This window comes from Pelobates fuscus, chromosome 9 (genome assembly GCF_036172605.1).
Source record: "Pelobates fuscus isolate aPelFus1 chromosome 9, aPelFus1.pri, whole genome shotgun sequence".
Taxonomy (NCBI): domain Eukaryota; kingdom Metazoa; phylum Chordata; class Amphibia; order Anura; family Pelobatidae; genus Pelobates; species Pelobates fuscus.
Genome location: NC_086325.1, coordinates 12,453,281 through 12,467,750, shown reverse-complemented (window position 1 = coordinate 12,467,750; position 14,470 = coordinate 12,453,281). Strand labels below are relative to the sequence as shown.

The following is a 14,470-nucleotide window of genomic DNA, read 5'->3' as shown; positions in this document are numbered from 1 at the left end:
GTTTTATTTTATTAATTTGTGATTTAGTTAGTTGGTGGGTGGAATTTAGTGGTAATTTGGGGAATTTAGTTAGGGGTTTAAAAAAAAAAAAAAAAAAAAAAAAAAAAAGTTTAGTTATTTAGTTAAAGTTTTCTTAGCTGTGTTAACTGTATTAAAAATGTTGCGAAAGTATAGCGCAGAGGAGGCTTATGCCCTGTTAGCCGCCGACTCAGAGGCGACCGACACTGCCTCAGAGAGTGACGCAGGGAGTGACGCAGGGGACAGGGACTATGTGCCAGATAGTGCAGTAACATCAGAGGAAATCGCTGATTCCCCTAATGTTCAATATGGCGCAGATGACTGGGTACCCCCTAATCATTTTTCGCCAGACATCCCAGTGTTCACTGCCAATCCTGGCATACAGGCTGACCTGTCTGGCTATAATGCGCTGGATTGTATGGAGCTGTTTTTGGGGGATGATTTTTTGGGGGAGGTAGTTACCCAGACGAATCTGTATGCGGAGCAATATCTTGCACGCAACCAAGACTCCCGAATCGCCAGGACAGAGAGATGGTACCCAACCAGTGTGCCAGAAATTAAACAATTCTGGGCACTGACCATGTTAATGGGGGTAGTTAAAAAGCCCACAATTAGAATGTACTGGACTAAAAATCCCATTTTTTCCCAGACTATGCATAGGGAGAGATATGAGGACATACTGCGTTTTATGCATTTTAATGACAATATGAAGTGCCCCCCAAAAGGTCATCCGCAGTATGACATTCTTTATAAAATACGCCCTCTAATTACCCACTTAAATGAAAAATTTGCCACTATTTACACCCCCAAAAAACAAATTTCAATTGATGAGTCCCTCATGAAATATAAGGGAAGACTGGGATTTAGACAATACATCCCATCCAAAAGATCCCGGTATGGGATAAAATTCTATAAATTATGTGAAAGTGGCAGTGGCTATGTATACACCTTCCGTGTATATGAAGGAAGGGATAGCCACCTTGATCCCCCAGGTTGCCCAGATACAGTAGGGACAAGTGGGAAAATTGTCTGGGACTTAATAATGCCATTACTCAACAAAGGTTATCACTTATACATCGATAACTTTTATAACAGCATCCCACTCTTACAAATGCTGTACTGTTTTGAGACTGTGGCACTATCAGGAAGAGTCGCACAGGTTTCCCAAAGGCTCTAGCAGAAAAAAAAATAAAAAAGGGGGAAACAGCAGCTCTCTGCCAGAATGAACTGCTGGCACTCAAGTACCGCGATAAAAAGGAGGTTTTCATCCTAACTACGATCCATGGGGAAAACACTCGCAGGGTCGCAGTTCGTGGCAGAGAGGAACATAAACGTGTGCCAGTCTGCATTCAGCAATATAATCGGCACATGGGGGGAGTTGATCTATCCGATCAACTAATGCAGCCGTATCTAATCATGCGCAAAACCAGGGCATGGTACAAAAAAGTGGGCATATATATAATGCAGACGGCAGTCCACAATGCCTTTATTATTTTTAAAAAGGCAAATGCTGAGCTGAAATGCACATTCCTTTCATTTCAATTTCAGCTCATTTCTGGGTTACTTGAGTGCCACAGAGGGGGACCATCAGTGGAGCCTAGCAGAAGAATGGAGGCAGGTCACTTCTGCTTTAAGATTCCACCAACCCCTAAAAAACAAAACCCCCAGAAAAGGTGCAGGGTGTGTTACAAGAGGGGCGTAAGAGTTGAGACAAGCTATTACTGCCCTGATTGCCCCTCTCAGCCTGGCCTATGTATTGGCCATTGTTTTAAAGTTTTCCACACCCAGGCCGAATAGTCAACTGTCTGGTTACCAAATCTTGGCTTTGTCTCCCGTTTATCCTGTCTTCTCTGATCCTTGACCTCGGCTTGTCCTATCGTTGTTCCGTTTCTCTTTACCCCTTTGACTTCGGCTTGTACCTTGACTATTCTCTGCTTGTATAGCCCGGCCATTCTAAGGACCGGTATTACAAGTTTCTCTCTCTGTGTTCTCTCTCTTTGTGGTCTGTCTGTGTTTTGGAATCCGTGACAGCGTTGCCCGTGACACATTGTTGCACTAAGAGGACATAGCTGAGCAACATATTAGGTGTTATACTGCCATAGCACACATAAGGATTGCAAAATATACAGTAACATCTCCAAGTGTGTGTCAAAAAGGCAGAAAAAAATGCTAATTGCAACTAGACTTGGTACAAACTAACAAAGAAATGATTCTACGCTAAGGTTTAAAATATGCCTTTTGAAATTCCCTGGGGTGTCTACTTTAAGAAATGGTAGGCCTTTGTGGGGTAGTTTGAACTTAAAACCTGCTAAGATGCTTGGAAATTGCACATGGGCAGAGCGTCAAAATTCAAAGTTCGGTAAAAACTGATATGGCTTGGTCTCCAATGTGCCCCTTCAACATCCACATATCCCCAAAAAGGGTACACATGGGGGTATTGCTGCACTAAGAGGACATAGCTGAGCAACATATTAGGTGTTCTACTGCCATAGCACACATAAGGATTACAAAATATACAGTAACATCTCCAAGTGTGTGTCAAAAAGGCAGAAAAAATGCTAATTGTAACTAGACTTGGTACAAACTAACAAAAAAATGATCCTACGCTAAGGTTTAAAATATGCCTTTTGAAATGCCCTGGGGTGTCTACTTTAAGAAATGGTAGGCCTTTGTGGGGTAGTTTGAACTTAAAACCTGCTAAGATGCTTGGAAATTGCACATGGGCCGAGCGTCAAAATTCAAAGTTTGGTAAAAACTCATATGACATGGTCTCCAATGTGCCCCTTCAACATCCACATAACCATGAAAAAGGTACACATGTGGGTATTGTTGCACTAAGATGACATAGCTGAGCAACATATTAGGTGTTATACTGCCACAGCACACATAAGGATAGCAAAATATACAATAACATCTCCAAGTGTGTGTCAAAAAGGCAGACAAAAATGCTAATTGCAACAAGACTTGGTACAAACTAACAAAAAAATGATCCTACACTAAGGTTTAGAATATACCTTTTGAAATACCCTGGGGTGTCTACTTTAAGAAATGGTAGGCCTTTGTGGGGTAGTTTAAATTTAAAACCTGCTAAGATGCTTGGAAATTGCACATAGGCCCAGCGTCAAAATTCAAAGTTCGGTAAAAACTGATATGGCTTGGTCTCCTATATGGCACTGTAGCTTCACAAAATAGTGCCAAAGACATACAATGGGGGTGTCATTTTACTCAGAAGACTTAGCTGAACATAATTTGGGGGGTATGAACTTAGTGGCACATGTGAAATATACAAAATGCCCAGTAAAAATGCAATCCATATGTAAAAAACGCACAAAATAATTTTATACCACATACTTTGGCATCTATTGGTTAAAAAATGGGGGCATGTTAAGGCACAATATGCACCTTATGAGATACCCTGGAGTGTCTACTTTTACAAATGGTAGGCCTTTGTGGGTTTTTTTTGAACAGTCAAACTGTTATAATACCCCAAATGGACACATAGGCTCATTAAATCCGTCTCTCAAAATTCTACTGTGACTACTGAAATGGATAGGTCTCCTATATGGCACTGTAGCTTCACGAAATAGTGCCAAAGACATACAATGGGGGTGTCATTTTACTCAGAAGACTTAGCTGAACATAATTTGGGGGGTATGAACTTAGTGGCACATGTGAAATATACAAAATGCCCAGTAAAAATGCAATCCATATGTAAAAAACGCACAAAATAATTTTATACCACATACTTTGGCATCTATTGGTTAAAAAATGGGGGCATGTTAAGGCACAATATGCACCTTATGAGATACCCTGGAGTGTCTACTTTTACAAATGGTAGGCCTTTGTGGGTTTTTTTTGAACAGTCAAACTGTTATAATACCCCAAATGGACACATAGGCTCATTAAATCCGTCTCTCAAAATTCTACTGTGACTACTGAAATGGATAGGTCTCCTATATGGCACTGTAACTTCACGAAATAGTGCCAAAGACATACAATGGGGGTGTCATTTTACTCAGAAGACTTAGCTGAGCATAATTTGGGGGGTTTGAACTTAGTGGCACATGTGAAATATACACAATGCCTAGCAAAAATGCAATCCATATGTAAAAAACGCACAAAATTATTTTTTACCACATACTTTGGCATATATTGGTGAAATAATGGGGGCATGTTAAGGCACAATATGCACCTTATGAGATACCCTGGAGTGTCTACTTTTACAAATGGTAGGCCTTTGTGGGTTTTTTTTGAACAGTCAAACTGTTATAATACCCCAAATGGACACATAGGCTCATTAAATCCGTCTCTCAAAATTCTACTGTGAATACTGAAATGGATAGGTCTCTTATATGGCACTGTAGATTCACGAAATAGTGCCAAAGACATACAATGGGGGTGTCATTTTACTCAGAAGACTTAGCTGAGCATAATTTGGGGGGTTTGAACTTAGTGGCACATGTGAAATATACACAATGCCTAGCAAAAATGCAATCCATATGTAAAAAACGCACAAAATTATTTTTTACCACATACTTTGGCATATATTGGTGAAATAATGGGGGCATGTTAAGGCACAATATGCACCTTATGAGATACCCTGGAGTGTCTACTTTTACAAATGGTAGGCCTTTGTGGTTTTTTTTGAACAGTCAAACTGTTATAATACCCCAAATGGACACATAGGCTCATTAAATCCGTCTCTCAAAATTCTACTGTGAATACTGAAATGGATAGGTCTCTTATATGGCACTGTAGCTTCACGAAATAGTGCCAAAGACATACAATGGGGGTGTCATTTTACTCAGAAGACTTAGCTGAGCATAATTTGGGGGGTTTGAACTTAGTGGCACATGTGAAATATACACAATGCCTAGCAAAAATGCAATCCATATGTAAAAAACGCACAAAATTTTTTTTTACCACATACTTTGGCATATATTGGTGAAATAATGGGGGCATGTTAAGGCACAATATGCACCTTATGAGATACCCTGGAGTGTCTACTTTTACAAATGGTAGGCCTTTGTGGTTTTTTTTTGAACAGTCAAACTGTTATAATACCCCAAATGGACACATAGGCTCATTAAATCCGTCTCTCAAAATTCTACTGTGAGTACTGAAAAGGACAGGTCTCTTATATGGCACTGTAGCTTCACGAAATAGTGCCAAAGACATACAATGGGGGTGTCATTTTACTCAGAAGACTTAGCTGAGCATAATTTGGGGGGTTTGAACTTAGTGGCACATGTGAAATATACACAATGCCTAGCAAAAATGCAATCCATATGTAAAAAATGCACAAAACTATTTTTTACCACATACTTTGGCATATATTGGTGAAATAATGGGGGCATGTTAAGGCACAATATGCACCTTATTAGATACCCTGGAGTGTCTACTTTTACAAATGGTAGGCCTTTGTGGGTTTTTTTTGAACAGTCAAACTGTTATAATACCCCAAATGGACACATAGGCTCATTAAATCCGTCTCTCAAAATTCTACTGTGAATACTGAAATGGATAGGTCTCCTATATGGCACTGTAACTTCACGAAATAGTGCCAACGACATACAATGGGGGTACCGTTGTACTCAGCAGAAGTAACTGAACACATAATAAAACTTTGTACAGGAATAGCACACACCAACTTTACAAAATACATCTGAGAAGTTCTTTGTTATAAGTTTGTGTGCGAAAACCCCCAAAAAACACAATTTTACTCCAATATTTAGCAGAGGTTGGCGGTAAAATGGCTACGTAGAAAGTGTCAAAACAACCTTAGGTAAATAGCCTGTGATGTCTACTTTATATAAGTATATACTTTTGTGTGGCAATTTTGTTTTATTTTATGGCTATTAGGCTTACAAGACAAACATACCAAATTCTAAAATCGCTCCACATTAAAATTTTATTTTACTCCTTGTGCTTTGTGACCTGTAACTACCAAAAAAAACTTAAAATCCCAGACACATTATATATTCTGTAAATCAGAACAAATAAATGAATTTATTTTTAATTACTTTCCATTATTATTGCAAAAACTGTAAAAAAAAACAATATTTTTCATTTTTTTTGCATTTTTCTGTATTTTTTTTATAATAAGTAAGCATTTATATATATATATGTTATATCAAATTAAAGCCCTTTCTGTCCTTTAAAAAACAGTATATAATATGTGCCGGTGCAATAAATGAGAGAGATGCAAATTGCAGTTGAACGCAAACAGCAAGAAAATGCAAAAATTGCTTGTGTCATTAAGCGTAAGTCAAGCTTCTGAAGCTCTGTCCTTAAGGGGTTAAGGGGTTAATATCATAACACTACCATATTAATATTCTGCCTGATATTGTTATTGCAAATATTCACTGATGGTCACGCGTTGTTTCTGTATATACATTAATATATTTTTTTTGTGCTGAATTTGATATCTTTGACATTTTAACAGGATTTGCATTCTCCACTAATTTTGAGAGATGGAAGGAGCTGAGGCCCTTCTCTTTGTCTATTTTGAGGAATGTTGGCATGGGGAAGAGGAGTGTCGAATCTCTTGTTCAGGAGGAAGCAAAATGCCTGGTGACAGAATTTAGGAAAAATAAAGGTTTGTTTCTCAATGTCTGCACCATAAAATAACCTTCTACAAGCAACTGGTTTGCAATATAATATCACGCAAAGTAACTAATTTTAATTGTTAAACAGTGGAAATGTTACATTATACATATAATTACATAGTTACATAGGCTGAAAAGAGACATGTGTCCATCAAGTTCATCATTCCTCACATTTGTTTTTTGCTGTTGATTCAAAAGAAGGCAAAAAAAAAAACTCAGACTAAAGCACTTCCCATTTTGCAACAAACTAGGAAAATAATTCCCTCTTGACCCCAGAATGGCAGTCAGATTTATCCTTGGATCAAGAGGTTATTACCCTACAGTTGAAACAATATATCCTTGAATATTCTGTTTTTGCAAGTCTGCATCTAGTTGCTGTTTAACCCCTTAAGGACACATGGCATGTGTGACATGTCATGATTCCCTTTTATTCCAGAAGTTTGGTCCTTAAGGGGTTAAACATCTGGACGGACTCTGATAAAACCACTTCTTCAGGCAGAGAATTCCACATCCTTATTGTTCTTACAGTATAAAACCTTTCCTTTGCCTTAGACGAAATCTTCTTTCTTCCAGTCTAAAAGCATGACCTCAGGTCCTATGTATAGTTCTGTTTGTGAATAGATTTCCACACTATGGTTTGTATTGGCCCCCCCGGATATATTTGTTATCATATCCCCTCTCAGGCGACATTTTTCTAAACTAAAGAGGTTTAAATTTGTTAACCTTTCTTCATAGCTAAAATGTTCCATTCCTTTTATTACTTTTGTAGCCCGCCTCTGCATTTTTTTCAAGTGCCATAAAATCCTTCTTTAGAACAGGTGCCCAAAATTGCACAGCGATTTATAAATTGGCAAAATGATATTCTCAACCCTGAGAATTAATGCCCCTTTTCATGCATGACAATACCTTACTGGCCTTAGCCACTGCTGATTGACATTGCAAATTGTTGCATAGTTTGTTGTCTATAACAATTCCCAAGTTCATCTCGTGTGTTGTTATCCCTAATTCGCTACCATTAAGGGTATAAATTGCTTGTGCATTCTTTATGAAGTGCATAACTTTGTATTTTTCTACATTAAATTATACCTGCCATTTGAGTGCCCAGTCCCCCAGCCTATCTAAATCCCTCTGCAGCAAAGTAATATCTTGCTCACATTGTATTACTTTACAGCCTTTTGTGTCATCTGCAAACACTGAAACATAAGTTGGAATGCTTTTTTGCAAGATGATTTATAAACATGTTAAATAGAAGGGGTCCCAAAACTGAACCCTGAGGGGCACAGCTTGAAAATGTACCATTAATGACAACTCTCTGTAATTTATTTTTAAGCCAATGTTCTACCCAAGAAGAAGAATTTTCATCTAGACCGATTTCCTTAAATTTGAACACTAATCTATTGTGTGGAACTGTATCAAATGCCTTGACAAAATCCAAATAGATCACATCCACTGCAACACCCTGATCTATAATTATACTTACTTATTTGTAGAATGCAATCAGGTTAGTTTGACATGACCTGTGCTTCATAAAACCATGCAGATTTTTTGCTGATAACCACGTTCTTCTCAAAGAATTCTTGAATATTATCCCTTAATACACATTCAATTACTTTCCCAGCCACAGACGTTAAGCTCACAGGTCTAGAATTTCCAGGCAAGGATTTTGAGCCATTTTTAAATATGGGAACCACATCTGCCTTCTTCCAATCCTCCTCTACACTTCCTGAAAGAAAAGCATCTCAAAATATTAAATACAGAGGTCCACTTATTTCTACACTTAGTTCCTTAAGTACTCATGGATGAATACCATCAGAGCATGGAGCTTTGTTTATATTAACTTTTTTTAGTTGCTGCAGCACCTTGTCTTGAGTTAACCAATCACAATTTTTCTGCAAGTTTTTTGCAGCAACCATTTGCATATCTATTGCCATGGGTTCTTCCTTAATATATATGGAAGATAAATAGTTATTTATAGTTATTTGTTTTATAGTTTATAGTTTATAGTTATTTTTTTTTTTTTTTAGAATTTATGTGCTCAAAAAATGCTTTGGGTTATATAAGATATATACAGCCGTAATTTCTGAATCCTCCAGTAGGTGGCACTTAATCAATATGCATATAATGAGAAAAAAGGAAATTACAGATAGTGCAAATAATTATTTTAAATGGATGAATCAAATATTTTTCTATGGTACACCACTATTTGTAATCGTGAAATTATATATATATATATACCCCATGTATGAAATAAACTGTGTATAAGATATACAGGGAGTGCAGAATTATTAGGCAAATTAGTATTTTGACCACATCATCCTCTTTATGCATGTTGTCCAAGCTGTATAGGCTCGAAAGCCTACTACCAATTAAGCATATTAGGTGGTGCATCTCTGTAATGAGAAGGGGTGTGGTCTAATGACATCAACACCCTATATCAGGTGTGCATAATTATTAGGCAACTTCCTTTCCTTTGGCAAAATGGGTCAAAAGAAGGACTTGACAGGCTCAGAAAAGTCAAAAATAGTGAGATATCTTGCAGAGGGATGCAGCACTCTTAAAATTGCAAATCTTCTGAAGCGTGATCATCGAACAATCAAGCGTTTCATTCAAAATAGTCAACAGGGTTGCAAGAAGCGTGTGGAGAAACCAAGGCGCAAAATAACTGCCCATGAACTGAGAAAAGTCAATGATATAACAGGCTTTATTATCCATTGCCAAAAATAAACATAAAATTGACAGGTGATATATTGTATCTCTGTATATTCCTTATTAGTATAATAAGCATCCCTTCAGAATCATTTCATGATTAGAGTGTCCAAATAATCTTGAGCGTTTATTGAAAAAGGAGAGGGGAGTTTAATTGGAAAAAAGACAGTAGTTATAATAGGGAGAGATCACCTAAATTGCCAGTTGGCTGTAATGGTAGTACAGGGGGTTATTGGAGAATGAAAGTAGGGTAATAAGTATACAAAGCGAGATGATATTGGAAGATCTGGAGAGATAGAAGGAGGGAGAAGGTAAGTAACTTTAGACACGGTTAAGGTAAGTATGACAGTGATCAAAGGTAGCAATTGTCTGGAGGCCTAAAAGTGCTTATTTCTATACATATGTGTTGCTCCTTATCCTGCAAAAAGTCCACGTATCTATAGTCTGGACCATTAAATACAATCGCACAACCCCTCAATTAATTCACCTTTAAGGGTGCAAAAAAAACAGAAATAAGTATAATCTCCTGCACCTACATGGGTTCTATTAGTGCCTTGTTTTTTATTTTCAAAACTTTACAATCTTGGATGACATTATGAAGCTTGCTAGGGCTATTTGTACACTTTTGCACAACGAAAATAAAGATTGTTTAAAAAAAAAGAAAAAATTTTGAGATAACCGTACACTAGTGATGTCGCAAACATAAAATTTTCCGTTCGCGAACGGCGAACGCGAACTTCCGCAAATGTTCGCGAACGGGCGAACCGCCATAGACTTCAATAGGCAGGCGAATTTTAAAACCCACAGGGACTCTTTCTGGCCACAATAGTGATGGAAAAGTTGTTTCAAGGGGACTAACACCTGGACTGTGGCAAAACTCCCATGGAAAATTACATAGTTGATGCAGAGTCTGGTTTTAATCCATATAGGGCATAAATCACCTAACATTCCTAAATTGTTTGGAATAACGTGCTTTAAAACATCAGGTATGATGTTGTATCGATCAGGTAGTGTAAGGGTTACGCCCGCTTCACAGTGACAGACCAAACTCCCCGTTTAACGCACCGCAAACAGTCCATTTGCACAAGGTTGGATAATAAGCTAGCCTTGTCCTCACTGATGTCATTGAAGGTCTCTTTCTCCACCCAGCCACGTACAACACCAAGGGTCCCCGAAAGGTGACAACAAGCCCCCTGTATTTTTTTTTTTAAATGTACACTACTGTTACACCAGATATGAGTTGCATTGGTGTGACACTGTGCCCTGGCAGGCCCTGAAACGCACACATGTGAAGGAAACTGACTGTTTGAATTTTTTTTTTAATGTACACTACTGTTACTCCAGTGATTGGCTCACGTCATGCCTACGCCCCCAAATGCTCGTGTGTGGGGTTGCTGGAATGACGTGGGCCAATGGGAGCCTGAATCAACTTTTGGCTCCCACTGCCCCTTTAAGAGCGAGCTTGTGACTCGAGCTGTGCTCCTAGTGCCAGGCGGGCCACGTGACCGATCAAATATTCTGTACTCTGCCCTTGGGTTTTTACGTCCAAGATGCATTATCTTGCACTTATCCACATTAAATGTCAGTTGCCACAACTCTGACCATTTTTCTAGTCTACCTAAATCATTTTCCATTTGGCTTATCCCTCCTGGAACATCAACCCTGTTACATATCTTAGTATCATCCGCAAAAATACACACCTTACCATCAAGACCTTCTGCAATATCACTAATAAAAATATTAAAGAGAATGGGTCCAAGTACAGATCCCTGAGGTACCCCACTGGTGACAAGCCCAAGCTTCGAATATACTCCATTGACTACAACCCTCTGTTGCCTGTCACTCAGCCACTGCCTTACCCATTCAACAATATTGGAATCCAAACTCAAAGATTGTAGTTTGTTGATAAGCCTTCTATGTGCAACAGTGTCAAAAGCCTTACTGAAATCGAGGTAAGCAATGTCTACTGCACCACCCTGATCTATAATTTTAGTTACCCAATCAAAAAAATCAATAAGATTAGTTTGGCATGATCTCCCTGAAGTAAACCCATGTTGTCTCTGATCTTGAAATCCATGTGTTTTTAGATGTTCAACAATCCTATCCTTTAACATGGTTTCCATCACTTTCCCCACTACTGAAGTTAGGCTTACTGGCCTATAGTTGCCCGACTCCTCCCTATTACCTTTCTTGTGAATGGGCACAACATTCGCTAACTTCCAATCTTCTGGGACTACTCCTGTTATCAATGATTGGTTAAATAAATCTGTTAATGGTTTTGCTAGTACACCACTAAGCTCTTTTAATAGCTTTGGGTGTATTCCATCAGGTCCCATTGACTTATTTGTCTTTACTTTTGACAGTTGAAATAGAACCTCTTCCTCTGTAAACTCACGTGTAATAAATGACTCATTTATCCTTTTTCTTAACTGAGGTCCCTTTCCTTCATTTTCATCTGTAAATACCGAACAAAAATATTAATTGAGGCAGTCAGCTAGACCTTTATCCTCATCTACATACCTTCCTTCTTTTGTTTTTAATCTAACTAATCCTTGTTTTACTTTTCTTTTCTCATTTATGTATCTAAAAAAAGTTTTGTCCCCCTTTTTTACTGACTGTGCTATTTTCTCTTCTGTGTGTGATTTGGAAGCTCTTATAACTTGCTTAGCCTCTTTCTGCCTAATCTTATAGGTCATTCTGTCTTCCTCACTCTGGGTTTTTTTATAATTACTAAATGCTAACTTTTTGTTTTTTTTACTATTTTGGCTACATCTGTGGAGTACCACAGTGGTTTCTTGAATTTTTTGCTTTTACTGACAAGCCTAATGCAATTTTCTGTTGCCTTCAGTAGTGCAACTTTTAAATAATCCCATTTCTTTTGAACTCCATTTAAATTGCTCCAGTCTGATAATGACTCCTTTACACATATTCTAATTTTGGAAAAGTCTGTTTTTCTAAAGTCTAAAACTTTTGTTTTTGTGTGGTGTGACTCAGTCACTGTTCTTATATTAAACCACACTGACTGATGATCACTGGATCCTAAACTTTCACCTACAGTAATATCTGATACCAAATCTCCATTTGTTAACACTAAATCTAGTATGGCCTCTTTACGAGTTGGCTCCTCAACGACTTGTTTTAGAGACAATCCCAGTAGGGAGTTTAGAATATGTGTGCTCCTGGCACAAGTAGCTATTTTTGTTTTCCAATTTATATCAGGAAGATTAAAGTCACCCATGACGATAACTTCCCCCTTCATTGTCATTTTAGCTATTTCTTCAACTAGTAGATTATCTAACTCTTCAATTTGTCCTGGGAGCCTATAAATCACACCTACATGAGTTACTGTGTGATTACCAAATTCTAACGTAACCCAAACTGACTCTATGTTCCCCTCACTAACCTTTATTAGGCTAGATTTTATGCTATTCTTTACATACAGGGCCACCCCTCCCCCTTTCTTGCCTTCCCTGTCTTTTCTGTATAAAGAGTACCCTGGTATTGCTATGTCCCAGTCATTTTTCTCATTATACCATGTCTCAGTAACAGCGACTAAATCTACACTATCAGTTGCCATTATTGCCACAAGTTCATGGATCTTATTCCCTAAACTGCGAGCATTTGTAGACATGACTCTAAGCTTATCATTTTTAAACACATTTGCTACAGGCACCTTCTGTCCTTGTTTTGGGGGACAATTGGATTGATGTTTTATCACCCTTTTGCCCCCCCCCCCTCCTAGTTTAAATACATCCTAGCAAAACCTCTGAACTGCTCACTGAGAACATTTGTTCCCCTTTGAGAAAGATGCAAACCATCTTTTTTGTACAGTTTATTTCCATTCCAAACAGAGCTACCATGAGCAATAAAGCCAAATCCTTGCTACCGACACCATTCACCAAGCCACAAGTTAAAGTCCCTAATACGCATCCGCCTGTCATTCTGAGTGTTATGCACAGGCAGAACTTCAGAGAATGACAGTGTGGAAGCAACCTGCCGTATATCATTGGCAAAAACACTAAAAACGTCCTTAACCTCTGAAACCTCATTGCAAGCCAAGTCATTTGTCCCTAAATGGACAAGTACATCCAATTCCCCTTCCTGCTTTGCTTGCTTAACAATATTACCGATACGTCTCCTGTCTCTGTGAGCAGCAGCTCCGGGAAGACACCTCACAAGACCACCATTGTCCATCTCCACACCTCTTATGATGGAATCCCCCACCAACAACTGCTTTCTATTAGGCCTCACCATAGTCTTCAAGCCTCTCTGCACAACACCACTAGCCTCAGTGCCTCTCTGCACAACACCACTAGCCTCAGTGCCTCTCTGCAAAACACCACTAGCCTCAGTGCCTCTCTGCACAACACCACTAGCCTCAGTGCCTCTCTGCACAACACCACTAGCCTCAGTGCCTCTCTTCACAACACCACTAGCCTCAGTGCCTCTCTGCACAACAGCACTAGCCTCAGTGCCTCTCTGCACAACAGCACTAGCCTCAGTGCCTCTCTGCACAACAGCACTAGCCTCAGTGCCTCTCTGCACAACAGCACTAGCCTCAGTGCCTCTCTGCACGACACCACTAGCCTCAGTGCCTCTCTGCACGACACCACTAGCCTCAGTGCCTCTCTGCACGACACCACTAGCCTCAGTGCCTCTCTGCACGACACCACTAGCCTCAGTGCCTCTCTGCACGACACCACTAGCCTCAGTGCCTCTCTGCACGACACCACTAGCCTCAGTGCCTCTCTGCACGACACCACTAGCCTCAGTGCCTCTCTGCACGACACCACTAGCCTCAGTGCCTCTCTGCACGACACCACTAGCCTCAGTGCCTCTCTGCACGACACCACTAGCCTCAGTGCCTCTCTGCACGACACCACTAGCCTCAGTGCCTCTCTGCACGACACCACTAGCCTCAGTGCCTCTCTGCACGACACCACTAGCCTCAGTGCCTCTCTGCACGACACCACTAGCCTCAGTGCCTCTCTGCACGACACCACTAGCCTCAGTGCCTCTCTGCACGACACCACTAGCCTCAGTGCCTCTCTGCACGACACCACTAGCCTCAGTGCCTCTCTGCACGACACCACTAGCCTCAGTGCCTCTCTGCACGACACCACTAGCCTCAGTGCCTC

General features: G+C 39.5%; 1 protein-coding gene across 1 annotated transcript in view; it reads left to right on the top strand.

The window, feature by feature from the left end:
- Nucleotides 1–14,470, top strand: part of LOC134573445 (cytochrome P450 2B1-like) — a 45,534-nt gene that overhangs the window by 17,536 nt on the left and 13,528 nt on the right. The window contains exon 4 of the mRNA XM_063433210.1: nucleotides 6,464–6,616. Coding sequence (XP_063289280.1) covers nucleotides 6,464–6,616 — 153 coding nt within the window. The remainder of the gene's footprint in view (nucleotides 1–6,463; nucleotides 6,617–14,470) is intronic.